The 27420-nt window shown below is 43.2% G+C and overlaps 1 protein-coding gene and 1 long non-coding RNA gene across 2 annotated transcripts in view; one reads left to right on the forward strand and one right to left on the reverse strand.

The window, feature by feature from the left end:
* Positions 1-1641: 1641 nt before the first annotated feature.
* STOM (stomatin) lies at positions 1642-26687 on the reverse strand. The gene is made up of 7 exons (XM_006205554.4): positions 26529-26687; positions 14644-14747; positions 13645-13717; positions 12508-12590; positions 9159-9362; positions 8054-8188; positions 1642-1974 (listed from the first exon to the last, which is right to left on the reverse strand). Exons 1-7 carry the CDS (start codon positions 26587-26589, stop codon positions 1780-1782), a joined length of 855 nt encoding a protein of 284 aa, XP_006205616.1. The 5' UTR covers positions 26590-26687; the 3' UTR covers positions 1642-1779.
* A 285-nt stretch (positions 26688-26972) lies between these two features.
* Positions 26973-27420, forward strand: part of LOC140696154 (uncharacterized) — a 99267-nt gene continuing 98819 nt past the window's right edge. Inside the window, exon 1 of the long non-coding RNA XR_012072249.1 lies at positions 26973-27208. This is a non-coding gene — a long non-coding RNA (uncharacterized lncRNA). The remainder of the gene's footprint in view (positions 27209-27420) is intronic.

Here is a 27420-nt window from a genome sequence, read left to right on the forward strand (position 1 = left end):
CCTCGAGCTCCTTCCTTCAATGCTTCCTCCCTCCCAAGCAATTTAATTCCAACCCACTGGTTTATGAATCCACAAGGCAGAAGAGCAAAGGTTATCTAGTATCTGGAGACAGGGGAACTCAACGAACAGAAAGCACTGATACTCTTGAGTCTGAGAAGCGATTTTCAGCCAGGAGATGTGGTTGTTTCCTGGTCCTCAGTGGCCCAGGATGAGCCACCTCACAAAAGAGAGAAAATCATTACTTTAAAATTCAAAATACAGATGCAGCTTGAGTTCCAAGCCAAAATGCTCCACATCCATCTAATGATCTCAGCCAGGAAACTGGGTCCAGGGTGGTTCCAGGCTTTGTAAGATAAGCTTGGGGAATGGGCGACAGGGCAGGGGATGCTCGTAGGCTGGCAATGACAGTGACCCAGCTCAGGACAGATATGAAAGATGGCTCTGGGTAAGGAAGCCGCTATCCTTAGACTTCTTGAGGTGAACTCAGAGCTTCGAAGAGGAAGTGGTACAAATGTCACCAGCCAGCCTTCCAGACCAGAAGGAAGAGCTCCAGGTTACTCAGAGTCACACGCATTTGTGAAACGGAAGCCGCTTCCTAATATTACGGATACAGCAACGAGGGTTCAGAAGGGCTGACCACTTCCTTCTTCAGCATCAACATACACGACAGAAAAAGAATGACTACTAGGCAATAAAAAAAGAGCTGTATCTATTTTGATGTCCTAAGTTTGACAGCGTCTTCTCAGTCTCATGGGATACCGTGTGCCCAAGTCCGTGAATTCCTTATACTACTTAATGAATGGTAACCAAGACAGTTCACAGCGCACAAGAGATAGCATGCAGACAGTAAAATATAATGGTTTTCTGAAGATTTGTTTTTAAAAAGTATTAGTCCTTAAGCTATCGAAACGGGTATATAAACAGCTACATATAGAATTTAGAGAGAATTTTGTTTAAAACAACCAAAACTAGTTAAAACCTGATATATGAAAATAGGCAAAAGTGAAGGAAGAAAAGCACATTTGTGACAAGCATTCGGCTGGTTTGAAAGACCACAGAGGAATCACTTCCCTATCAAGGGGCTTCAAAGAAGTTAAAAAAAAAAACTACATTATTTTAAAAGGACCTCCATCACAGTGAGTGTAAAAGTCTTTCGAGTTAAATAATCATTTTCCTTGATCTCGACCATTTCCTCCAGTACTGACAGGTACTGGCAAGAAAATGTCTACGCTCAAGTAAGGATTATTTTGAAACATGGTTTGAGTTTTGAAAGTAAACAGATGTTAGGAAAACTTCCTTAATTGAGACTCCCTGGAAGTAAGGCACATTTGGCCCAGAGAAGCTGGCTGTAGCCCAAGGTCACTGTTCTCTGTAAAACATTTGTCCAGCCAGGGTGACAGGTGGTGGTGACAGTCTATCTTCTTGCTTTGGCCTGGCTGCTGACAGAGGGTGCAGAATGACGCAATGAAAGTTGAAAGAAGAGGGATTTAACCCACTACACAACGATCTAAAAACAGGAACTTGAAAATATTTTAGAGTAGGAGACTATGCTACGTAAATCGCCTCTCTCTCTTGCACAGTATTTACAAGCTAACAATCTCCATTTGTCGCTAGGATCACTGTACAGCCTAAGAACATCAGAGTCAACATACAGAAAAGGGAAGGGAGGGAGAGTAGTCAAGGTTCCTGCCCTTCTCCCTCCTTATGGGTTAGAGGCTGGTTTGGTCCCCACTTCATCCTTAGGAGGGAACAGCTCATCTCTGCCTCGGCCTATGTGGCTCACTTTTTTGCCCCTATGATGCCTTGCAACATATCTATGGGCAGAGGGAAGACAATGGTCGAGTTTTTCTCGGCAGCGATGGTGGTCAGTGTCTGAAGGTACCGGAGCTGAAGGGCCGCGGGAGATTCCGTGATGACCATGGAGGCTTCCTTCAGAGCTCTGGACGCATTCATTTCTCCCTCAGCTGCAATGACCTATGGAACAGAGGCAAGGAGAGATCATACTGGAGAAAACCTCCAGTGTGTCGAGCAGCAATCTTCAAACTGGGCTATGCCGACTGCAGGTGGTACACAGAGCTTCCCAGGGAGGTTTGGCCAGAATTGTTTTAAGGAAATCAATTTCCATATACTCAGTTTCTCTATATTCTTTCTCCTGTAACTGATTTGCCTGAGTACATGCCTGAGGTCAAGCCATCCCCTTCTACTGTTTCATGCCTTTCTCCCATTTTCCAGGGCAACAAACAAAGGGACAATTCAAAATACCATGTAGGGGTTGAGGAAGTGAATGGCTCTGATGACTGGATACAAAGCCTTTTGCAAGTCAGATGGATTTTCAATTCTTTGATTTCAAAGAAAGGAAAGTGGACCTTATTGTACTGAAAGCGGATAGACAATTAAACATATTCTTCAATGAAAAAATTGCTGTAGGATTTTTTAGCATATAAATTCAGAGGGAGTGCCAAGCAGTATATAAGTTACTTAAAAAAATAACTTCCATTTCCATTTACTTATATATGTAAGCAAGGTTTCTTACTCCTTACATCTGTAAAAATGAAAAATAAGGATAGAATTGGTGCAGAATCATCTTATTCTAGCAACAAGTAAGAGCTATCTGCAAATACATGAATTGATTCCTCTTTCATCTCACCGGGAGAAGCATTTCTAGGAAAAATGTATTTCTTAATTAGAAGAAATTCTAAAACATTTAGAACCTTGTTTGTGGTGACAGAAAATTAAAAAAAAATTTTAACTGATATACTACCAAATGTGTTGCAGAAGGGTGATCAAATTATTCGTGGCAAAATATATTATATTAGGAAAACAATCAGTCTGGGAGGTGGAACCGAAATAGAAGTTCAAGGAGGAAAAGGAACAAGGAAAAATTCCTAACTGTTCAAAGAGCTTATTTTTTCATCATTCTGTGAAACAGATAGTAAAATCATTGTTATCTAAATCTCACTGGATACATTATTTAAAAGAATGATGTTAACAGTTTTATTTTAAAATGTCAACAATTAAAACATGCCAGGACTTATGTGCTTGGCAAGTATATAAATTCAAAATGAAAATTTTTACGTGTCTATTTAAAATGCATGATGGGACACAGAGTCTTTCTAAAATTCTTTTAGGGGTTACATGAGCAAAAAAATCTGAAGATCACTGGAGTGGTGGGGAGGGCAGGGGCTTTGAAGTTTGGATAGTTTTGAGCTTAAATCACAAACTTAACCCTTACCAGCTGAATGTCCTCCAAAAGGTTATTTAAGAGAGGAGGGTATAGCTCAGTGGTAGAGTGTGTGCCTAGCATATACGAGGTCCTAGGTTCAATCCCTGGCACCTCCATTTAAAAATAAATAAATAAACCTAATTACTTCCCTCTCACCAAAATAAATAGAAATTTTAAAAAAGGTTATTTAATGTTCTGAGCCTCAATTTCTTATTCTTAAAACAGGATAGCACCTACCTCATGGGACCATTGTGAGGAGGACAGAGAAGGTATATTATGTGTCGAGTGTATAAACGGAGGCTAATTATACAGGAAGGGCAAGTGGCGAGTCAAGACCTAATTTTGCATCCACCTATGCCACAATTCCTAAAAGGTTCTTAAAAGCCAAGTCAAGGCTGTTACTTCCAATTCATAATCCCGGGAGAAGACGTGTAAAGATACCATAATCCTCAAGATTAAAAGTGCAGCTGTTCTCACATGGATCTCAAAATATAAACGGTTCCTAATACTCCTGTGAATACCAGAAAAGAAAGCAATGGTCTTCTGACCAGGACAACTTCATTCACTCATAGAGTAAACTTTGGGGGCCTCCTGGGTGTCAAGCCCTGTGAGGGGCTAGGGACAGAGGTGGACTCCCCCGCCTCCTTCAGCTCCTGGCCGAGTAGGAGAGGCAGACTTGGAAGCAGCTCATTTCATTCCAGTGTGACAAAGGCTGACAGATAAATGTACAAGGCACAATGCTGGCGCTAACAGACAAGCAGTTTTTGCAGAAGGTGAAGTGGTGAGGTTATAGAAGTTGAACATTATAGGATGAGAGCCTTGTTGTTTGGACTATGATGAGGAGGAATATTTCAGGCAGAACACAGGAAAAGGTACTGAAGTATAAAAAAGCTGGCATGTTCCAGGACCCTGTAAGGGGTTGAACACTGTGAGGAAGAGGGGAAGGCAGGGGATGAAAGGGGCAGAGGAGAAGGTGGGGGATGAAAGATGTTGGGCGGGAAGGTGGGGGATGAACGGGGCAGGGTGGGAAGGGCAGCACATGCCCAGGTGTTGCTCGTCTCCATCCTGCGGGCGATGGGAAGCCTCATCAGATCCAGTTTCAGAAAACACTGACAGACGTCTGAGCATCAGCGAGACTGAGAGCCAATGGAGGGACAGCTTCGGAGTGATTTGGTGCCAGTCACCGGCAATAGGGACGGAGCAGGACGTGCACTTGGGCGCTGTTGGGGAGGGAGACTCAACAGGGGACTGGGGCAGGAAGGAAAGGGGAACAGAGGCTGAATCCTGGTTCCGAGGTTGTGGTTGCTGGGAAGTGCATGAGGTGAGACGGGATGCTTACTGGGAGAGGGGATCCTGATTAGAGGCTAAAAGTCTTCATTTATCAAGGCAAACCATTAAGCCCTACTAGGTCTGTGAGAAATGGCCAATGCCAGACACACTGAGGGGCATCCGCAGCTGTCCCCCCGGGCAAGCCCTGGAGAGAATGCACAGGCCAGCCCTGCCACGAGACGGCAGGCTGGGATTTTTTTCCATGTCATCTCAGATGCCCAATTAGGCACTTCTTTTGGTCTGGACATGGACCAACTGCAGTGATAGCTCATCAACCACTTCCCATCAATACACCATCTCTTGGCTGGGAAGCCAGACTCACCTGGCTGGGAACACACTTTGTTAACAGAAAAGCTGCTCTGAGTGAGCTGCCAAAGACGTGCACACACTACCGCTGCCTCGGTCTAAGTATAGGCCAAGCGGACGCTCTGGATAGGATCTGAGAAAGCAACGCAAACTACTCATGCGTGAGTGGGGCTTTTGCCCGAAGTGCAGCAATTCCCCATCCATAGATATTGCATCTTCACAGACCATCATTTGGAAATCTGGCATTTTCGAGCACATGGGAGGCTGTCCCTTCCTGCAGCTCAGGTGGGCCGGTCTGAGGGAGGGCAGAGGACAGTGAGCTGCGTTCTTACCTCCCACCTCTCAATTAATACGCGCCTAGACCCAGAGATACGGGCCCGAAACCACATGCCAGGCATTTTTTGGAAAGTCATGAAAAAGGAAATAATGGAGGATTTGCAAGCACAGAAGACATCCCATTTGCAGTCATTAAGAGTTGGTCTGAAAACTTTAAAAAGAGGTTCCTGCAACGTATCATAACAGGTTCCGGAGAACCTGTCCTCTTTGGTGACTGGCTCCTTTCTCTCAGATTATGCTTGTGAGCACTTCTATGTTCATTCTCTTTGCTCTGTAGTATTCCTTCGTGTAAACCATACTTTACTTATCCAGCCAACTAGCAATGGACACTTGGGTGGTTTCCAGTTGGGGGTAATTGCGAAGTGCTGCGGAGGGTGCTCTAGGACAAGCGTTTTGGTAAACAAACAAGTGACTCCTTCAAGATACATCCAGCCAGATGGTTTTCCAAAGTGGATGTACTGACTTATACTCGCACCAGCAAAACCTTTCACCCATACTTGCTTCTCTTCCTTTCTCTTTTTTAAGCCATTCTGGTGGATGTCTACTGTGGCATCTGCTTGTGACTGGAATCTGCATTTCCCTGAGGCTAGTTAACTTAAGGAATTTTCCTCTGAAGTCTCCATCTACAGGCTCTTCCACCCTTTTCCTTTGCAATTTATTTGCTCAAGAAACCGTGACCTCTATTCTTCATGAGAACTTGAATATATGGCTGTATGCATGGTGCAGGGTTACTGTATATCATAGAAGTGTGAGCCTCATTGTGACGCTGGGTGTTAGCCCTAAGATGAAAGGCAGTCACTGCCTGTGTCCACAAGACTGCTTCCAGAGGAAACCTGACAGCCCTATAGAAGCGAGAGCACCGTTAATTCAGAATTCTAACCGGCTTCCTTGATCTCTTCTTATTGTTATAAAAAGTCACAAGCTCTTTCCTAACTGGTGAGAACACCTGTAAAGGAGGCTCTGTCCATCCTGGAATGTCTCAGAAGAGGACTCTCATTTCCATGGTCACTAATTGACCACAGAAAGGAAGCAGAAACAAGGAGAAGGATAAAGATGCTGAGGAAATCACATAAGTTTTCTAGGCTTCAATTTTTTCACCTGAATAGTGGGAGGGCAAATAAGTTTCATTTTTCAGACCAATTCCAGGCAGCTGTGGGTTGTCACACAGAGTGCTGCAGCATGGTTGTGAGGGCAAGTCAAAGCTCAGTGGAAAACAGTGCCGTGGTTAATTAGTGGCATGGGAGCGGGACGGTGGAGTGGCAGCATCTGGGCCAGGTATTTGTCACCTTCAGAAGATAATCCCTGAGGATTCTTCAGGCTCTGACATCCTACGCAGTCTATGTAGAATAAATTCTATTACTCAGTATCGTTTGGAAATGGGGCTTTTGGTTAATGACATAGTCTAGGTCAAAGCGATTCCTAATTTTCAAGATAACTAGATCATAGTAGGGCATATTTAATATCATTATCATAAATATAATTTAATCTTCTATGATGGTTTTGAAAGCAAGTACTTGGGGGTTCTGTAGTATCATCACAGGCATCAAGTATCACATTAGGGAAATCTAAAAATTCTGCTTAGTAGAAAATTCCAGATGCAGTGTATCAAATGAGCTGCTATTGTGTTTGGGGCTGGCTAAAAAATTATAGTGACCAATCTGTGGCTTGCAGGGCATCCTAACAGAAGGGCAGGGTTCCGTGGTTAGCCAATTATCACCAGTTACTCCTGTTTCCTAACAACAACAAATTGGTTTGCTCCTTGTGTCTTGGGAGATCCGTCAAGTCTACAGCAACTGCTCCTATGAAACTATCACTTTTCATCCACCCATTTACAGTTAAGGGGCTGTGGGACCTTGTAAGGTTCTTTGAGCGAAGCTGGACCAAAGAGAATCTCTCTGCTGTGAATCTGGAATCAGGGCTGGTCCGTCTCCTTCAGTGTGCAACGGGGAAGACACTGAGGCTTGGGAGTCAGATATTCTCCACCTCCAGCTGACTGCAGGGAAACGCGACCCAGGATGTGGGACACCTGCCTCCTCTGAGGCTGCTTTCTGGTCCCTGGCCCCAGCTGTGCTGAGGCTTGACTCTACTTCCTGACCTAGCGTTTGGATCCCTGCATCCTCACGCACTACCATCTCAATGGGTCCTCTTTCCCAGGTTAACCAATGTTCCCTCAGCACCTCCCACAGGGGTCATGCACCCGTGCAGGGTGAAGACATAGGCAGGGATGACGATGAAAATGAGGAGGGGAAAAAGGCAGACGTCCAGAAAAGAGAAGTGAAAAAAAGAGGAGAGGAAGGAAGCAGAAACAAGGAGAAGGATAAAGATGCTGAGAAAAGAGAGAAATGAAAGAGAAGACAGAAATAAGGAAGGAAGGAACGGTAAGCAAACTGATGAGATTGCCCATCTGCTCTGAAGTCAGAACTGTCAAGGTGTCCTTAACAGGGGATTGGGAGGATAAGGTATGGGACACGCAGTTACAACAGAATGAGGTACCTCTCTCTGCACAGTACATCCCCAGGAGGTACTGCTAAGTGAGAAAAGTAAGGTGAAGAACAGGATGTGTTGTATGATCCTACTTTTATAAAACAAACAAGCCAGTGGTCTAAGAACCCAGTCAAATAAACCCCAAGTAAACCCCAAACGACAATCTGGAAGGCCACACACCACACTGTTAAGGGGGCGCCTCTGTGGGCAGAGGGGAAGGGGGGATATGATTTGAAGTGACGGGGAGAGCTTTCATGTTTACTAAATACTTCAGGATTATTTCAAATTTTTACAACAAGCATGTTTTACTTTGTGTAACTAAAAAAGAAAATCCAATAGGAAAAACAAACTATCAAAAAAAAAAAAAAAGGTTACCTTGGCTCGGGCCTCGCGGGACGCCTCTGCTTCTGCAGCCATGGCTCTCTGGAGCTGCACGGGTAGCTTCACATCCTTAATTTCCACCCGCTCCACCTTTATTCCCCAGTCATCAGTGGCATCGTCCAGGGTAGTCTGTTAGGAAGAGGGAAGGCAAGCTAGAAGCGGGCAGCCCTGGCCCTGAGGCCTAAGGTGGATGAATTCACTGGGATCTGGAGTGGGTAAGGTGCTGGCGGACAGTGGTAGGCAGCCGAGTTATCCGTGGAGGAAGGAAGGCTGCAGGGGAGGCTAGGTCACTGGGGAGCTGATCTTGATTCTGTTACCAATAAGCTAACGCAGGTTTGCAAAGTTTTCCTAAAAGGGTCCGGTAATGCCTGTTACATTTCAGTCTCTGCTGCAACTAACCCCTGCCACTGCAGGTCAAATGCAGCCGTGGATAATACACCAATCTGTGGGCGTAGCTGCCTTCCAACAAACCTTCTCTTATAAAACAGGTGCCCAGCCGGCTCCTGGGCGAACGTGACTCTGAGTAAGCCACGTGACTTCTTTGTCCTTCAGCTTCCTTTACAATGGCAGGAATGAAATCACACCATCCATTTCATGTGGCTTACCATCAAGTAAGATCAAAGATTTTACACACAATGACGTCTATACCAACAATAAGAATCCAGATTTATAGGACTGTATCTTTTTGGAACAAGTCGGGTTTGATTCATCAGCTGTTACACTAGCAAGACTGGAAAACACAAAAGTCACAGCGGGACCCGCACAGAATACGGCTTTAGCAATACCCACGCTACCTGGCTGAATGGCTCCTGAACTGTTAAGCTCAGGAAAAACGTTAATACTAATTTTGGGGGGAAAATACACACTGGAGGAAATGAAAAAAAGCAAACGCATACATCAGAGTGCTGTTAACCCATGAGCTATTTATGTGAAAAACTAGATCCCCTTCCAACAAGTTTTGGAAAAACTTTTCTATGGAGAAAAAAAAAAAAGGCTGGTGATTCCCTGACTTGAATTAAAAGAAGTTTCTCGAATGCCCATTGACCCTCCGCTTCATTTTCCAAATCCTCGAGGGCTGCAGTGCGGGGGCGCTCCTCACCTGCATGTTGTGTGCGATTTCCTCCCTGTCAGAGAGGATCTGGGAAAGGTTCTTGGTGCCTAGGACGTTTCTCAGAGTGGTTTGGGCCAGAAGACGGGTTGCCGAGTCGGCGTTGGTGATGTTCGCCACGGCCAGGGTAGCATTCTGCACGCGGTAATAGACCACGCCGTCCACGCTGATGGTCACTGAGTCCTTAGTGAGGATCTACAACACAAAGGATGCGGTTTTATAACTGTCAGCCACCTCTTTCTTTAACTGTAAGGATGTCATCCAACAGAATATCTTAAGACATTTGATTTTCTTTATTCTTTAATACATGCTATTGCCTGAATTTGTGTTTGTGCTCCCCCAAGATCTGTGTATTGAAACCCAATCCCCAATGTGATGGTATTTGGAGGTGGGGGCATTGGGAGGTGATTAGGTCATGAGGGTGGAACCCTCATGGATGAGATTAGCACCCTTATAAAAGAGTCCCCGGGGCATTCCCCACCCTTCCGCCACACGAGGACACGGTAAGAAGATGCTGATCTAGGAATTAGGAAGCAGGTTCTCATCAGACCCTGAATCTGCTTGTGCCTTGATCTTGGACTTCTCAGCCTCCAGAACTGTTGGCAACACATTTCTGTTGTTTATAAGCCAAGCAGCCTTGGTATTTTGTTATAGCAGCCCGAAGGGACTGAGACAGCGAGCATCAGAAAGTTAACTATGTCTTTGAAAGCTTAATAAACACTCATTTATTTATTAACTTCATTCATTCAATTATTCATTAAATACTGAGACACTACTTAGTAGCAGGCACTGTACGAGATACAAGGGATAAAGGTATGAAAAAATGTGGTCCCTACTTTCAAAGGGGTTGGGGAATCAAGGGAGGATTTCAGGGACAAAGGACGGACAGTTGTAGGTGGCAGAGGTGATACTTGAACTAAGTCTTGAAAGAAGAAGTAAAAATTTTCTGAGGGTGGAGTGAAAGAGTATCCCGGGCAGAGAGGATAATGTGTGAAAAGGAGCAGAGGTACCAGGAGCCTGGGTTTGATGGACTCTAAATAGCACAGTATAATTAGAACAAAAAATGCATGGAACTGTTTTTGTAGGGTGAGGTCAGGGTGAGAGTATATTTACAGCATGCTACATAAAAATGCTTACCCAAATACAATGTGTCAACATTCCCCATCACATTCAGGGCAAAGTTCCTGGTGTGGTTTAAAGCCCTTTGACATCCAGCCCTCATTCTCCCTCCTCCTTCTGCACACCCTCTATGCTAGATGACGGTGCCCACATGCACCATGTTCCAAGTTCCAGGCCTTTCTGCAGGTGTCACCTCGGCTTTGGACAACCCCCCCACCCCCACCCACAACTTCAGACCAGCATGCCCTTACTTACCATGGAAGACAGCTCAAATGTCCTTTTTCCTGTGAAATTCCCTGACTCATTCAGCAGTTTTAACACTTCGTCCTTTGCCCCTTCATTGCTGTGGTGTCATTTATTTACATCATGACTTCTCTGTTAGACTATGAAATTTTTGAGGGTTTATCTCTGTATCCCTAGCCCTGGCAGAGTGCTTGATACATAGCAGGGAGTCAATAAGCAAGAGATGAATCGGATTGAAATGGTCCAAGGAAGACAGTGGGGGATGAAGAGCTCAGGAGTGAGAGTCAGGAGACCCCAACTGCAGTTCCAGCCTCGCTGGGGACCTCCCTTGGGGACCTCCAGCAAGGCTTTTAGACTTTTGACTTCATGACTCCTCATTTGTGAGCTGGGGCTACGAATACTGCCCAACTCTACGCAAACATCTTTGAAGATCAAGTAAGATGTTTGCCAAGGAAGCCCTTTAGAAAGTATAAAGAGCTATGTACACAGAAGGTAGTAACAGTAATGATGATATACAGCTGTTTAGTCCTGCCAAGTGACAAAAGCAGTAATCCTTTTTTTAGTAACCGAAAAACACATCTAACGTGGAGAAGTGGGGGATTTGTAAATAGATGTACAGTATATTACCCTCTTGTGTGAGAATTAATTATTTCCCATGATGTGATGGGAAACGTGTACCATTTCTACACAAATTCTTGCCTCTGTGACTCTGCTGGAACTTTCCAAAGCTGCGACCTCTCTGCTGATTATCGTAGGCAGAGTGTTTATCTCCCTTCTCAGTAAGTTCACAGGGGATCGGAAAAAGGACTGCTTGCCAAGTTCCAATCCTCGCTGCATTCAGCAGCTTGCAGGAGAGCAGGGAGCAGCTGGAAGGCAGCAGCTTACAGTGACCCTGCCAGATGCCTGCCTTGTTGACCGAGAAAAGTGCCACAAGAATTCCCAGCTACCCTGAAAGAGGCTCCTCCTGAGAGCCGATCTTCCATGCTGAAAATACAGCCACGCTCTCGGTCTTGTGTTTATGGGTGAAAATGATTTATGGTGTCATCAAGTCTGTGTGAGTTTTAAAATCTGACCTCACCAACTCCTTGGATCAGTACCAGCTGGGAAGTTCCTAAGCTGGTTTCTGGATTTTGTGACAAGAGAAGGCAACGTGGCCAGACTCCACTGTCAGTATTCTTCTGTCCTTCCCCGCATCATGTTTTTAGGCTTTCTATCTGCGATGTTATTATGCCTCCTTAGACATGGGTGCCATCACTACGTCAAGCACCACACCACGATGGAGCTTATGTGGAATGCAGTTAGCGTGGAGTGGTGGGGAAGGCACTGGACAGGAAATCGGAAGAGCTGGATGGGAGTCCTGGCTCCCTGCTGTAGTTTGGAGGAATTCCTTTGTCTCACTGCAACCATTTACTTTCTGTGATCCTGCTATGAGTTGCAACTGTGATTTGTGAAGTAGTTTGAAAAAGCACGAGGTAATTACTAATATGAAATATTACAGGCTTATCTCAGGTGGCAAATGAACAGTTTCTAATTCCTTAGCGTCTCACCAATTTGTCTACAATAAAATCAAGATCCTTCTGAAGGATACTGTATCAGAAGCCCACAGAGGAGAAATGTGGTAGTAAAAATGATGACAACAGTGGTAATGCTAACAGGATATTTATGTCATTCCACTATTTTATAATAAGAAGAAGCACTTTCATAGCGCTTACTGTTTATCAGCCTCTGTTCTAAGCATTCTACATAGAGTGCCTCATTTAGTCCTCAAAAGAACCATATAAAGTAGGTCCTGCTATTATAACCTGAGGAAACTGAGGCACAGAGAAGTTAAAGAACTTGCTCGAGGTCACACAGCCAGAAAACCGTGAAGGCAGGCAGGCTCTAAAGCTGTGCTCTAACTGCTGTCCCCTACTGCCTGGCCCCGCCAAGCACGTTCACACGTGAGAGCTCAGTTATTTACAGCAAAAGGCACCCTTACCTCCTGAGGAGGAATATCAAACGAGATGGTTCTCATGTCCACTTTGATGAAGCTGTCAGTGCACGGCAGAATGAAAAACAGGCCTGCAACAGAGACACACACAAGACTAGAGAGAGAGACACCAGCACCCAGTCAGCTCAGTGCGCCCTTCAGTTCTAACAGAATCAACCTGATCAACCGAAAGAAACCAGTCCATCTCAGGGAGCGAGCCAGAAGCCGGGAGTGCCATCGTGGCCTCCTGCGGCTCTCCTCCCACGTCTAACTGTCCCCCGAGGCCTGGGGGCTGCATCTCCTGACTCCACTGTTACCGTGGCTTGTTTGTTTTCACTTAGACCAATGCAATCACTTCCCACATCATCTTTCTCTTTCTTCTAGTTTCTCTCCTATGAACCAATACAAACCCCCTGAATAAATTGTATGAGGTCCTGCACAACCTGCTCCCACTTACCTCTGCGGCCACTCCCCTGTGCTCCCGCCCTGCACTCCTGCTGGCCTGAGCTGCCTCAGTTCCTTGAACTTATGATGCTCTCCTCGGCAATGCTTTGCACACGGTCAGATTCTGCCGGGAACACCTCGCCTCTGGCTCACACCTTTTCATGCCAAGATGGCACCTCCTACGAACTGAGGTGGTCACTCTTCTCTGAGTTTCCACAGCTCTCTGGGACTACCTGACCATGATGCTTATTACATGGGACTGTAACTGTCTGTTTCCTTGTTGGTGTCCCCCCACCGGGCAGTAAGATCCTTGAGGGCAGGGACTGTGTTTTAGTCTCCCTGGAATTCCCAGAGCCTGGAATTCTCTTGGGGAGCTTAATCGAAGCTTGCCGAAAATAAAGACTGAAAGCATTTATTTCAGTGAGGATTCTCATGCTCGAATTTCGATAGCAGTGGCTATTTTTGGCCTGATATAATCTTATCAACTCAAACAGGAAAAGGAGGGGGGAAGTGGGAAGGAAAGAGTGATTTCTGGCAGGCACCACTGCATTGTTATACGGCTTGTGCTTCCAGAACTCTCTTCCCTTAGGAGACCCTCCTAAGGGAAATCACAAAGTTGCAGAGACCCTCATAAGGGAAATCACATCAGTAAAAGAAAGAATCTCACTCTCCAGGCAAACAGCTCAGACTCCTAGTACTGACCAGGTCCTTTGGCTCCTCCTTGTAAAATGCGACCCAGTCTAAAGATGATGGCTCTTTCATATTCTTTTATGATCTAGATTAAAAACACAAATAACAATTAAACACGAGTACAAATATTTATATGCATAGCTTTTAAAATACATATTTCTGCTCTAAACAAGTTAGATGCCTCTATTTTATTTTTTTTCTCTATAATCCAGACAATAGTTTAACACGGTTAATGTTTAATTACCCCTGCCAAGCATGATAGTTATTTATGTTTTAAAAATGGGTTATAAAAGCAGTAGATATTCATTGTATAAAATTTGGGAAGTACAGAAGAGTATACAGAAGCAAATCCACAATCTCACTCCCCAGCTGTTAATACCGTTATTCAGTTACTCACGCTTTGTCAACACAGGAAAAAAAAAATCTAAAGTCCTCACAGCATGTCTCCCGATTCCTTAAATTATCATGGTAACTTATCTGAAAATCCTTGGAGCATATTTTATCTCTTTAGAAATACATAAATGACATCACTTGTCACGGTGTTAATAACTTTGAAGGAAAAATAACCAGCATCTGTAGGGCATTAACCACGTGCCGGGTGTTGTGTTAAGTACCTGACTGATTTAATCCTCACAATAGCCCCATGAAGCATATGCTGCTATTTCCTCTCGCTTTACAGGTGAGGGAAGGGCACACAGCAAACAACGGCCCAGCAGTCGAACCTCAGCATCCTGACTCTGCAGGGCGTGTTCTCACAGGACCACCCCGCATCCCTGATTCCGGAAGATTTTAGATAGTGACTTTGACTTCAATCCTTAGGGAAGACTGGCTGGACAATGGCTGTGGTCTTAAGATTGCATTATAAGCGCGGGCTAGAGCGAATGTTTCCAAAGCGAGATGAAGGAAAAAGAATTATAGGCCAGTAGTCTCTGTCTCTTTTATATGCACACACAGTGCGTTTATATACGTTGGAGTTGACCCCTTTTCAGATGTGACTGAGATACTCTTTACCTTTATGCACATCCATATCGACAATGGGAAGGTTAAAACTGTGAACAAGAATGATACAGCCACCAAAATCCATCCACAGGGTCCAAGGCCTGTATTGGGACTATCTGTGAAAACAAAAGACAGCTCTCACCACTGTTCAGAGCACAGTGTCCCCAGATGCATCCTTGCTATTCACTGAACACCTACCCTTGGCATTATACTAGCTGTTTTCCATGAATCTTCCCATCAAATCCTCATAACAACCCTGAAGTGCAGGTGCTACTTTCCCTAATCTACTCAACATGATGACACGCGCATTATCCACATCACTCTCCACTCGATCTGGCAAACATTTATTAAGCACCTAATATTTATTATGCAATGAACTGATAAAGGTGAGTAGACCCAATCCCAACTACAAAGAATGTTAAGATTTAGTGGGAAAGGCAGACAGATAATTATAAAATTAGGTGGTAAGTGCAGGTAGACGGTCTGTTCAGAATGTTTTAAAACACAGAATAGGGGTAACTCTCCCCACACTGGATGAAGGTGAAAGTGAAGTAGGGTGGGATGGGGGGGTGCGCAGGTGATGGCGGGGGTGGGGGGGTGTCAGAGGGGCTTCTTGCAGGATGTAATGGTTAAGGAAAATACCAAAGAAAGGGAAGGGGAAGGCAGGAAAGGGGCATTTAAGCCGAGGTGACAGCATAATTAAAGGCGAAAACCCTATGATATACCTGTTAAGAGCTCATTTAGGTCCTCTCTTTAAAAATGACAACTGTAAAATATCTCACTGTGAAATATATGCACAATTTATCATCCATTTCCTGATTAAACATGTTGTTTCTGATTTCTTACTAGTATTAACCGTGTTATAATGAACATCTTTGGACAGTTTTCCTTTCAAATTTCTAATCATTTCCCTCTTCTGTAATATGAATAGCTTTTTGTCTGATCCCAAAGATAATGCATGCCCCACTGCAAAAAATTTAGAAAAGTATAAACGAAGGGATAAATTACTCAATCCAGAGATGATAAATATTCTTCTAAATTCTTTCTTTGTGCACACACGTTTTTATAAGTAAATAAAGTTTGTAACCTATTTTTCTCCCCTCTAGATATTTTTTCACTTTCCTTTTTTAGCCTTTATTGCTAGGCATTTGCACTTTTTCTGTTTTGGTTTTAATTGTTTATCAGTGATATGGAATTATAACCATCATGATTTTGGTTAGATAAATCCAAATTTTACATTTCGTGAACATGCAAATGCGACTCAGCTAAGCGATGTAGTGAAGCACAATTCATTTTCCGTTCCTGCACAACTTTTTGTTTTCTTTTCTGGAGTCAATGTCCTGTCTTTTTTTTCCCCCCCCTTTGCTTGGTTTCCAACGTACTTATTGATTCAATCCCAAACCTTTCATCAATTGCCTACCTCTCCCTTCAGCAGGGTCAGGTATTCGACCAATTTCACCTTCTGAGAAAGTTGCAGAGCAGTGTCTGGACCCTTTCCTGCTCCTGTTGCAACCGCGATCACGCTGATCGCCTTTCACTATCATCCTGGGAAATTCCCTTTCCTCCCCGAGTTGTGTTTCCCATCTTCTGTATCTGGCGTCTTCCTCATTTTTATTTGTTTTTCCTTTCTGTGGGGAACAGAGGGACTGAGTAGGCCGAGGGAGAGCTCCATTTTCTTATCAAACACAAAAGGCATCTGCTGCCGTCTTTCCAGGGGCTGTTTTAATAATGGGAGGGAGGGCGGGTGGCAAGAGGTGAGGAACGTGTAACTCCGCAGATCAGAACTGGGGCGAAGACCGCAGGCAGTGAGATAGGACTCTGAATAAACAGGAAGCCAAGAAATAGGCAGACTGACGGCTGGGAGCTCAGCACAGAGACACAAGTTGGCGTCCAGGTCAAGTGCTCTAAACCGTAAGATTAAAAAGTCAGAAATACACATACGTGCTTTGATTATACATGACTTTGTAGTTTTCTGATCCCGTGTCAGTGTGAGGTAAACATCCTAATACATACGTAAATAAGAGTGATCTAAGTTAACACTGGAGGTTTCTAAATTATAATTTTGAGGGGTATGGACATATTCACTGACAGAATATTCCAAGCGAGGCCACAGTGTTGCTTGCAGAGGAAGCCCTATCAGGTGCTGACATAGCTGGTACTCATCACAGCAGCCATGTTTAGACGTTCTATTATATACTCCACGCGCTGTGTTAAATTACTTTAGACATTTACTCCATATTACCAAGCCCTAGGAAGTTATGTATTTTTAATTCCACTTTATAAGTGAAGTAATGGAAGCAACACAACTTGCCCAAGGTTGCACCATTGGAGGGCTTGGGATTCAAACACAGGTCATCTCACTCCAAAGCCCATGCTCTAACCCAATTCACTCTTCCACTCTTTGCCTCTGTATTTAAAAATTCCTCATTAAAGAAGTAGTGTTTGGAGTACTTCCCCAAGACAGAATCTAAGCTGGGAAAGCATGGTAGGAGTTCTGAGGATGAAATCTGATCTTCTTACAGAGGAAGCCCTCTGAATTCCAGCTGTGCCTATTTATAGCAAAAGAGTCTCAAAGCTCTTTGCCAGGCTCTGCTCTGCAGGTTTCCAAAATGAAATGAATTCCAAACAAGGCACGGATTGGCCACAAATACCTATCTGACAGCTTTTGGTGCTTTCTAAAACACTGCCCCCGAATCTCCCATATTCCAGACAAAGTACATGGTTGTGTCCTGAACATACTGGACCATAAATTCCCCGACGGCAGGGATGTTTATTTTCATTTTTATATTCTCAGTGTCTAGCCCAGTATCTTGCAGAGGGTAAGTATAAAATACTTCTCAGCCAGCTTTCCAGCTAGATGTGCTTTTTCCTTCCTCTGATTCTTGAGAGGATGAATTTAAACTCATTTAAACTTATATTTTGCCTAATTTTTTTTAATAATTTCTTGTGCATTGATATTCTTTATTTGATGAAACTTCCTGAGACTAAGGGAATGTCTAAGTTTCAACTTTCTGTGACTTCTTAATTGTGTGACCGTTACCTCTCTGAACCTTTGTCTTTACTTGAAATAATGATAATTAGACTGGCCTTGCAGGATTGAGGCAGTGCTCAGTAAACACAGGTGATAGTTTTCCGTCATTCTCCTATTTTACCCAAGTGTTCAATTTCCACCAAGAAAAATGAGGAAACAGGTGGCATTTACCCCTTTTTGGTAAGAGCCGCTGAAACTACTTAATTTTTCCCTCACTTTATGCCTCCCTCCTGCCATGCTAGGCCTGGACATCCAAAGACCTTCAAGAAGCTCATTTATGAATTGAATTATTAAATCACTGAATCATTATCTACATAAGGATAAGCTGGAAAGTACAGCCCAGGTTTTTTTGTGTTCAGTTTCCATTCTGTTCTTGAAAATGCCAGATGAGTATATGGAATTTGATTTGAGTATTTGGATCTTTTGAAAACTGGGCCTGGTTGGTTCACATTTCAAACGCTAATCAGACCAAACATCCTGGGGGAAATGTCACAGTTTTGTATCATTCTATGCCTTTAAAATGAAACTACCCCATTCTCAACCCTTGAAACTCTTCCCCACCTGGTTATAGCTCAAAAAGGTGCTTAAATCACATTCCTCGGAGAGATGAGGCTTAAACTTGACCAGGCTGTAAGCGAACCCTTGGTCATCAACCAGTTACTATGGGGCAAAGGGGAAAAGAAATTCTCAGTTACTCCCTCAAATTTCATGAAATTCATTTCCTTCAAGTTTCCCATTCATTACCTTGAGGACTAAATCCTCCCTCCCAGCTTTATGCGGTAAAGACAAACAACAAGTAACAGGTAATTCTGAGATATTTTGGTTAATATTTGCTGAGTAGGAACATTCCTGAAGATTAGGGATCCCATGATATTCGGTTGTAAATACCACTTTGCCATGTTTTAGAGTATTTTTTCTTCTACTAGAAAACTCTTTCCTGAAAACTGCATTAAATTTTTAACTAACCAAAGCAAGGTTCTGAAAATGGATAGAAGTTCATACATTAACATGTTTTAACTGGACACTCAAATTGGGCTTACCTCCAGGAAACTAATGTAAATTTTTAAAAATACTGCTTCTTTCCCCTGATTTTACAAGCAAAAATACTGTCACTCTAACAATTAAAATTATAGCTTAACAAATAGAGAAAGAAAAATGACCTATACTTTCATTGTCTCTGAATGGTGATTATTTTCTGCCTTGCTATATGTCCTTTAAACTTTTTCTATCCTGCTTTTTAAAACAAATGAAATAATAGTATACACGATGATCTTAAATCTGCTTTTCCCCCCATATTGTGCACATCTTTTCATGTCAGTGTATATTCTTTATTATAAAAGGCTGAATAATATTCCATTGTTCCATATGATGAACACTTTCTCAATTAGAAACTCTGCAGCACTGAATAAACCTTTAGCAAAGTTTCCATACATCCTTATTGTGTAAACTAAGTTTGCTGAAAAGATGAAATCACACAATTCTTAAATTTCTCTCATTCTGGAGGTATCTTTTATTTACTAATAATAACCACTTATTGAGAGCCTATTACATGCCAATCACAAGCTGACTCTAATTTTTTACTTTAATTGCTTCTAATGTTCACAAAAATCTATAAAGTACATGTAAAATATTCCTCCTGAAATCCCAAAGTCATAAAGCAAAAGACTTTCTGGGAAGAGACAGAGGAAAACCAAACCAAACCATGAAACAAATGGGAAAAAAAAAACAAAACCCCAAAAATGGCGTAGGGTAATTTTTGGTAGGTTAGCTTCCAGAAAAGCAGTCAAATATTCTTTTCAAGATGATAACAGGCATAATTTCAGAGCACTGTATGTTGTTAACGATCCTGTATCAGCCGATTTACTTTACGGTCTATTGAATTTGGCATTCCGGGAAACCAAGTGAAATAATAAATGCCATTTATCATGGAGACTTCATTCTAAAGTTCAAAAGATTGGATTTCCTCTTTAGGCAAAGGCCAAAACCATGTCCTACACAGTACCTGAACATCTGACTCAGAATCATATGCATAACAAAGCACAGAAATGAAAGGTGAACCAAACAATTATCGAAATGCTAACATTTAAAGCACAGTCTTGTCCTTCCTCTTTCCCGGAATGCAAGTGCAATACTTCATGTTGTAAATTGCCAGGAATAGTGTTGTTTGGGTGGGGAAAGATAGGCAGGCTAGGAATTTAGTCTCATAAACACATGATCTGCTTCCAACAGCACGTTTGAAGGGGTAACAGCAGGTCAAGATGAAAGGTCTCGGCATCTTCTGAGTTCTTAAAGGTATATATATTCAGCATATGTAAGTGTTCTTTTTGGTCACAACTATTTCTCATCAGAGATTCTACGTCAAGATTTAGCAAACTTTTCCTGTAAAGGGCCAGGGAGTAAACACTTTATGGCTTTGTAGGCCATAAAGTCTGTCACAACCACTGAATACTGCACAAAAGTAGCCACAGACAACACATGAATGAGCACTGCTGTGTTCCAGGAAAACTGAATTTATGAACACTGAAATCTGAATTTCATAATTCTCATGTATAATGAAATCTTCTTCTTTTAAGAAAAAATTTATAATTGTAAAAACTATTCTTAGCTTGTGAGTCATACAAAAAAAAAGCAGGCAGTTGGCCAGATTAGGTCCATGGGCCTTATGACCCGTTCCTGTTCTCTGTCACATAGTCATCTATTTGAGGAGGAGGACATTATACGTTAAATAATACATTTGATCTTTCTTCCAGCTTTTCAAATAAGGGTATAGTTCCCAGATCCCCAATTTCTCTTTCCTTTAATTGTTTTGAAACAAGGTCTTTAAAAGACCTGATAAATAAGAACTCAAGGTGGAAACAGGCAAAAGGGCAGATCAAATAAGTGAATATAAACGTCTTCAATTAATCAAAATTTTGCTGCAACTGAGTTTTTCAAATGACCGGGATTTTAGGAGAAAGACAAGCAAGGGAGGGAAAGAACAGAAGAGAAGGAAAGTAAGAGAAATGGAGAAAAGGAGTGAAGAGAAGAGAAACAACAAAAATGAAGGCAGCATTCTACAGAGAGAAAGATTAACAGGTAGAGAGGAGAGAGGGGGCAGAGTTTAGCGCATAGTAGGGTCTCAATAAATAAACGTTGAAAAAGATGACATTGTTTGCTTGGAGATCACAACCTTGCAGTTCATTTGGGCAGAGGTTTTGAAAGCAAACAGGCACATACTCTAACCCAACTTTCAAATGATTATTTTAATTAGGTACAGTTTACAGTTCTTCGAATGCCCTTATCCTTAAACCTCTAGGGAAGAAATTATTCTCTGGGCTGGAGTGGCTACAGGCCAGATGGTATCAAATTAAGAACCATGAATGAAGGCTGTAACTTCTCCTCTCTTTTATAAACCATCTATAGCTATAAATATCAGACTGAAAGAACTGATACTGATGAAGCATAGTGTGATGTGAATTGCAAAACTTAAAATGTGTTTAACATGAGATAGTAAGGAAAGGAACTGGACTCAACCTTTTAAGAAAAATTTTCAATAAAAGTTGAAATAAAGGGAATGCTTCGCTTAGCTCGAAAAGAATAAGGAAATTAAGTAAGTGTAAATGTTTTACTTCCCAAGTATCTTGAGGATTTTCTGTAGCTTTCCTTCATTCAAATTGTTTCTAGCCATAAAATGAGGAGGAAAAAGCAGGCAAGAGTAACAGATAATTTTAAATTTAAACCCCTGTCAAGGTACCCTCTCCTAATCTATAGCACTTTACCCCCTCTAACTATTTATCATTCTTATTTTACTTAATGTCTGTCTTCGTGAGATTTTGGTCTCGTTAAAGCAGCATAACTTAATGGCTTCAGAGGTGGCTCTGCCACTTATTAGCTGTGTGATCTTGGGAACATGTCTTAACTCTCTGTGCTTCAATCTACTCATCTAAAAAGAGGGCTCCCAAGAGTACCTCCTCAGAAGGTTAGAATGAAGAGTCAATGAGCTAACATGGTAGATATCTCAGTGCATAACACGTACTCAAACAGTACTTGCTAAGTAAATAGCTGTTGAATGAGTTGAGTGATTCTGCTGGGTATTTTTGTTTTTTTGGAGGGGGCGCAAAAGACTGCCAATTACATAAGATAACTGGAAATTACATGTCTGCACACAGGATCCCAGAATACTTTTCATAAATTTTTGGTAGTGAGCATGCTGTAGGTAGGAAAAATAACGTACCCATGTAACTTATATAATGTTTTAAACCAATGTTACTTCAAAAAAAAAAAAAGAATACAGTTCTGAATCATCCTCTGTCCCAAAGCAGCTGTCATATTGTTCTCCCCAAATGTTTTCTTTCCTTTTCTCTTTCTAAAATCAAACCTTTCACCCTGAGGTTAGAGAATTCAGGAAGGTAGAAGGGTGGGCTGAATCTGACCCATGACTGGAAAGATAAAAACACTTATGTTCAGAAAAATTGGAGAGAAAAACAATTTCCTAATATTATTAAGTTAATTAAATTTAGACTAGGCCTGAAATACATGAAACAGAACAAAACCCTTCTACTTCTTCAGTTTTTTTTCCCCTCAGCTCTTTCACTTGGACATCCTAAAAGTATCTATAATTAAGTTATTCTCATGAAGGTTTTTGGAGGGTACTATCATTTTAATTAAAAAATGGAAAACAGAAGCATAAGGAAACTGGATCATAAGGTTCCCTATTCTTCAGCTGAGGCCAAGTAGCTGAGCAGCGGCTCAGAGCTCGGGGTTTTGATGTCAGATTTCAATTCTACCATTAAAGTTTCTCATCAGTAAAATGGGGGGGGGGCAGTTATCTCGTGTGAAAAAATATGTAAAGTGCTTGACACTTAGGAAGTTTTCAATAAATAGTAGACATTGTTATTGTCAGATCTTTAAGGTCATTATTGATAAGAGTTTACAGGAATAAACTTTGTATTAACTGAATTGCCTTCTGGGACCTACACACCATAGACAAAATGTCAAGACTAACAATCTGCCTGGGGACTCTTATCTCTGGAGGAGAAACAGCCCACATTTGGGGAGGTAAATTAAGAGTCCTAAACTTTCTTGGACTGTCTTTCATACAACGTTTTGCCTAAAAATCTTCCTGTATAATAACCAGATTTCCTGAACAGTCATTGTTAACTTTTTTATTCTTTGTTTTCCACATTAAATAATATCTTAATAATTTACATTTTAGTTTCAAAAGTATATTCACATACATTTTCTCATCTGATTCTCAAAACCTTGAAAGGTACTGCAGTATGATTATGCCCAACATGTACATGAGGAATTAACTCTGGAGATGGAGACTTTCCCAACGCGACCCCAGTGGGAAGTGATGCTCCTGAGGTCTCAACTCAGATCTTCAAATTCCAGAGTCCACTCTCATTTCACTATCCTATACCATCTTACCATCAGTGCACATCCACAGCAAGGCAAGGTAAGTATGTAATTTTCATTATCTGACATTTTAAAACAGACACGTTATTGCCTGTATCTTCCAGGCTAATCCACTGAAAGGCCAAATGCTTGGGGGTTCAGGTGCCTTCACTGGCCTCCAAGTACAGACAAAGGTTCAAAAAGAATGAAGGAACAATGTGTATCAACAGGGAACTGACACATACTTTCTCCTTTCTACTGACTGTGACCTCTAACTGCTCCTTCCACACTTTAGCAAATAAAAGGAGATTCCTTCCTTGAAAATTATAATCCCTTTATTGAGAATACAAACTCAGACAAATCTTCTACTTATAATGAGGACGTGTAATGAGGAATTTGATGTTCACATCCTAAAATCAATGATTTGGGTTCTAACTAACTCAATAAAATAAACTATAAACAGAAAAGGTCTCTGCCAATGTAAGCCAAACATTTAACAACTTGATCCACTCCATGGGTGTCTTTATCTCCCTCCTTTGCTTCCTTTTACTTTCAAACAAACATTTTTGCAAACTTACTATGCACTTGATACCGAGCTTATTACGGTGAGGAAGGACACAATCTCTGCTTTCAGAAGTTCTCCTGGTCTAACAAAGGTGACTGTAACAGATATTTATAATACTATGAAATAAACATTATGATAGAGGTAGGCACTGGGTGCCCCACACACTCAGAGGAGAGGTGCTCACTTTTTCTGGTTACAGTAGTTTTCAGGAAAATATTTTTCCACATCTTCTTAAAAAACAGACTTTGAATCAAATCTTTATCACTTTATCAAGAAAATTTAAAAAAATTTTTTCTTCAAAGCTGATCAGTGATCAGTGACCCTGTCTTTTACATCATCAGGTGGAACCAATAACCTATTTTTTTATTAAAAACACATAAATGCCAACTTCTGTAGACTTGGTTGTTATTTGAGTTAATTTATGACCACTGATGGTTTAACTCAGATTAATTATTAAAGAAGTTACAAAGTTCTCCCTGATCTGATCAGCTATAACAACTGAAATAAACAAATCCGTCCCTTGATTCTGCTTATTTTCAGGCAATCTCCCAAAGGGATTTATTCTGTTGACATGGCTCTTAATTATAATCATACATTTCTTTGCAATTCACCTGCATTATTTCATTATAAAGCGAAGACACTGGCTTGAGATTAACTAGTCTTGCCCTAGGTTTGGTAATATTTAAGTTCCTAAGATGAGTTATCTGCAAAATCATAATGGGACAGTTTGGGCTTTTATATTCCACTGCTTCTCTCAGAGGCAGCCTCCTGGAGCCGTCATATATATGAGGTCTTGATTGAAGCTAGGTTCCTTTTGGCTTCGTTTATTGTCTCTCACCCTCAGTGAAGTATTTTTGTTTGACAAGTTCCTCTTTTTGGGTATGCATTTTGGAGGCAGCTCTAGGATAGGGAAAAGGAGTTGGAAGATCAGCCCATATGTGAACCTAGTTCACAGGAGTGGGTGATTTTCCCACTCTGAGCCTCCATTTCCTTGCTGTAAAATGGCAGATAATGACATTCCCTTTGTGGAGCTGTTAGAGGACTGCATTAGATAATGCTCGTAAAGCACTCAGGCTGGGTTTGGCGTATGGCAAGCACCCGATAAATTCTGTTTAACAAATTCTAGTAACAGCCTTCCTACCAGTGTCAGGTCTCTAAGGTTAACATTTTTTAAAAAGGCAAATACAGATCAAACAAAATTTTGTTTGTATGTATGATTTTCAGAAGAGGGTGTGTAGAGTTCATTAGATTCTTAAAAGATTTCTGCCTAAAAAGAAGTGAGAAAAAGAACTTAGGAGGGAAAGCTGGTCTGTAACCATGAAAAAAACTAAGTACAAAGATCATGTTTATTCCCAAAGAACTTCTACAGATTTCTCACTACAGTTTCACCAAACTTCTAACATTGTGTTCATGGTCCTTCACCCTCCCACCAGGAGGTCAGGGTACAGAGGAAAGGATCTAACTAACTTCCTAAGCAACTAATTTCCTATCTAGGAAGAGTGAACTGCCGAAGAGGAGGACTGCACAATTTTTATACGGGCAAGTTTTAGAATCAGTCAAACCCAGACTTAAAACATGGCTCTCTTACTTATAAACTGTGTGACTTGAAAATAATTTAACTTCTCTGAGTATCAGTTTCTTCAAGTACATCCTCCCTGTTACACTCCTGATTTGGGATGATAACTCTCCAAAGTACTAGTAGAGAGGGAGGGATTAAGATTTTTACAATTCCTTTGAAGTTCCTGGGAAGGAACTAAAGACAAAAATTGCTGGGGAAGGGGCTGGGGGACATATACAATCAGTGGACGAGACTGGCATTATAAATAATCAGATGAGTCCCGTATAGCGTTCTTTGTGGGGCTCTGGAAAAGCCCACCCAGTCCCCTGAATTTCTTTCACGATGTCATTCTGTTTGAAATTCCATCCTTTGAAATAATTCCTTTGGATCAGTAAGAGCCCCTGGGAAGGAACCAGTATCCCTGAGAGGTTAATTGCCTCTCTTTATGAACTTCCTCCGCCACCCCCCCGCAAAGGGGTTAGCCAATAAAGGTTCAAGGTGATAGCCATCTCAAGGGTACTAGTTCCTTCACCGGGGAACCAATTGCCCCACTCACACAATTTCTGCCTTCAATATTGGGAAGGCCCTGGTAGGGTGGGGAATTTAGAGTTCCATGTAGGGGACAAAAGCTCGGAAGACGAGGTTCCTGGGACAAAGGAAGTAAAGTGGAGGGGGCAGAATGGTGCAAAAGAGTGAAGCTGGAAAGAGATATGGGAAGAATGCTCAAAAGAGAACCTCTTATCTTCTGCAAATGTATCGGAAACTTGTGGCCAAACTTGCTGCTGAATAGGAAATTGGCCAGGGTGGACAGCAGGAGTTTTTTCCATTTGGAGAGGAGGTGGGCGCGCGCGGGCCGGGTGTTGGAGATGGCCTCCGATGGGGAGAAAAGGAAGAGCGAGTCACGCGAAGACGCAGGCTCCCGGGTGTGGCGCGCAGGTTTGGGTCCCTGCCCTACCACTCGCTGGCCGCCCGTAACTCGTGCATTTCCTCGTCCGCGTGCATGCCACGAGATAAAGGGCGGAAAGCGCTGGCACAGGGCCTGGCATCTGGCAGCCGCTGGATAACGCAAGCCTCTGCTCTGGCTGCGGGCACTGGAGACGCGCCCTCTGTTGGCGCGTCCACGGTGTGCCGGGCAAGGGACGTGTACTCTGCAGCCTACCATCCCTAACCTGACCCCCAGCCCGCGAAGCACAGCTCGTCATTCTCAGCGTACAAGCGGAGGGGGAGACCGCGGCTCTGAGCAGTCGTCGCTCGGCTAAGAAACATCGGAGCCCGCCCTGGGACCTTTGGGCTGGGGCTCGTTCCGGAGGGTAGGGTTCAGGTGAGGCGAGCGACCCCACGGGCCTCGCCAGGGGCGCGGGGCTCACCCTTGAAGGAGTCGGGGAGCCGCCGGGATTGGGTGTCCGCTGCTGGCCGCTTGTCAGACATACTGTCCGGGTCAGGGTCGCTGCTCTCGCGTCTAGGTTGCCGGAGCCGGAGCGGGAGGTGCGAGGAATGCCCCGAGGAGCCCAGAGAACCCGAGACTCAGGCAGCAGACCCGCCCCCTCCCTGAGGTCCGGCCAATCGACGCCCAGGACAGAGGAGGACACGCCCCCACCCTCTGCAGCCCGCCCCTCCCGCGGGGCGGCTTCTCCCGCGATTCCCGCCAGTCCTAGGGCTAAGGGGCGTGGCCTGAGGGGAGAGGCGCCCCCAGGGCGGGGGTCCTGGCTGGGTGTTGAGGGGAGCAGCACCGGAAGAGAGGGGTAGCACCGGAAGGGAGGGGCGGAGGCCGCGGGGCATGTGGTGGCGCCTGAGGAGACGGAGGAGGGGGCGCAGGGCACGGCCTGAGAAAAACCTGTGAAAAAGAAAAAGTCGCCCCTGTGGGCAGACGAATTAGAAGAAAATGGAGCCCTCCTTGGGGGGTGGGGTCCGAGTGAAGGGAGGAGGCACCCGGGTGGTCAAAGTGAGGGCGCGAGCACGGCCCTGAACTTAAGAGGACCGATGGTGCGAGGGAGAGAAACCGGCGCGACCACCCCCGAGCCTGAGGGAGTGAGTGAATTCCAGTGAGGTGCGTTTATTCAGATAAAAGCCTTTCCGAGCATCTGCCATCCCCAAGCAGTGTGCTCATTACCTGGGGTAGAGCGGGCCAGAGACAGACACGGTGCCTGCCCCCGCGGAGTTGATACAGGTGACGAGCAAGTAAACAAACCAAGTCATTCCAAGTCACTCCAAATCATTGCGCGTGGCGAAGAGCAGATGAAGGGCACGGGGGACTCCGAG

The sequence above is a fragment of the Vicugna pacos genome, chromosome 4 (assembly GCF_048564905.1).
Source record: "Vicugna pacos chromosome 4, VicPac4, whole genome shotgun sequence".
In the NCBI taxonomy this organism is placed as follows: domain Eukaryota; kingdom Metazoa; phylum Chordata; class Mammalia; order Artiodactyla; family Camelidae; genus Vicugna; species Vicugna pacos.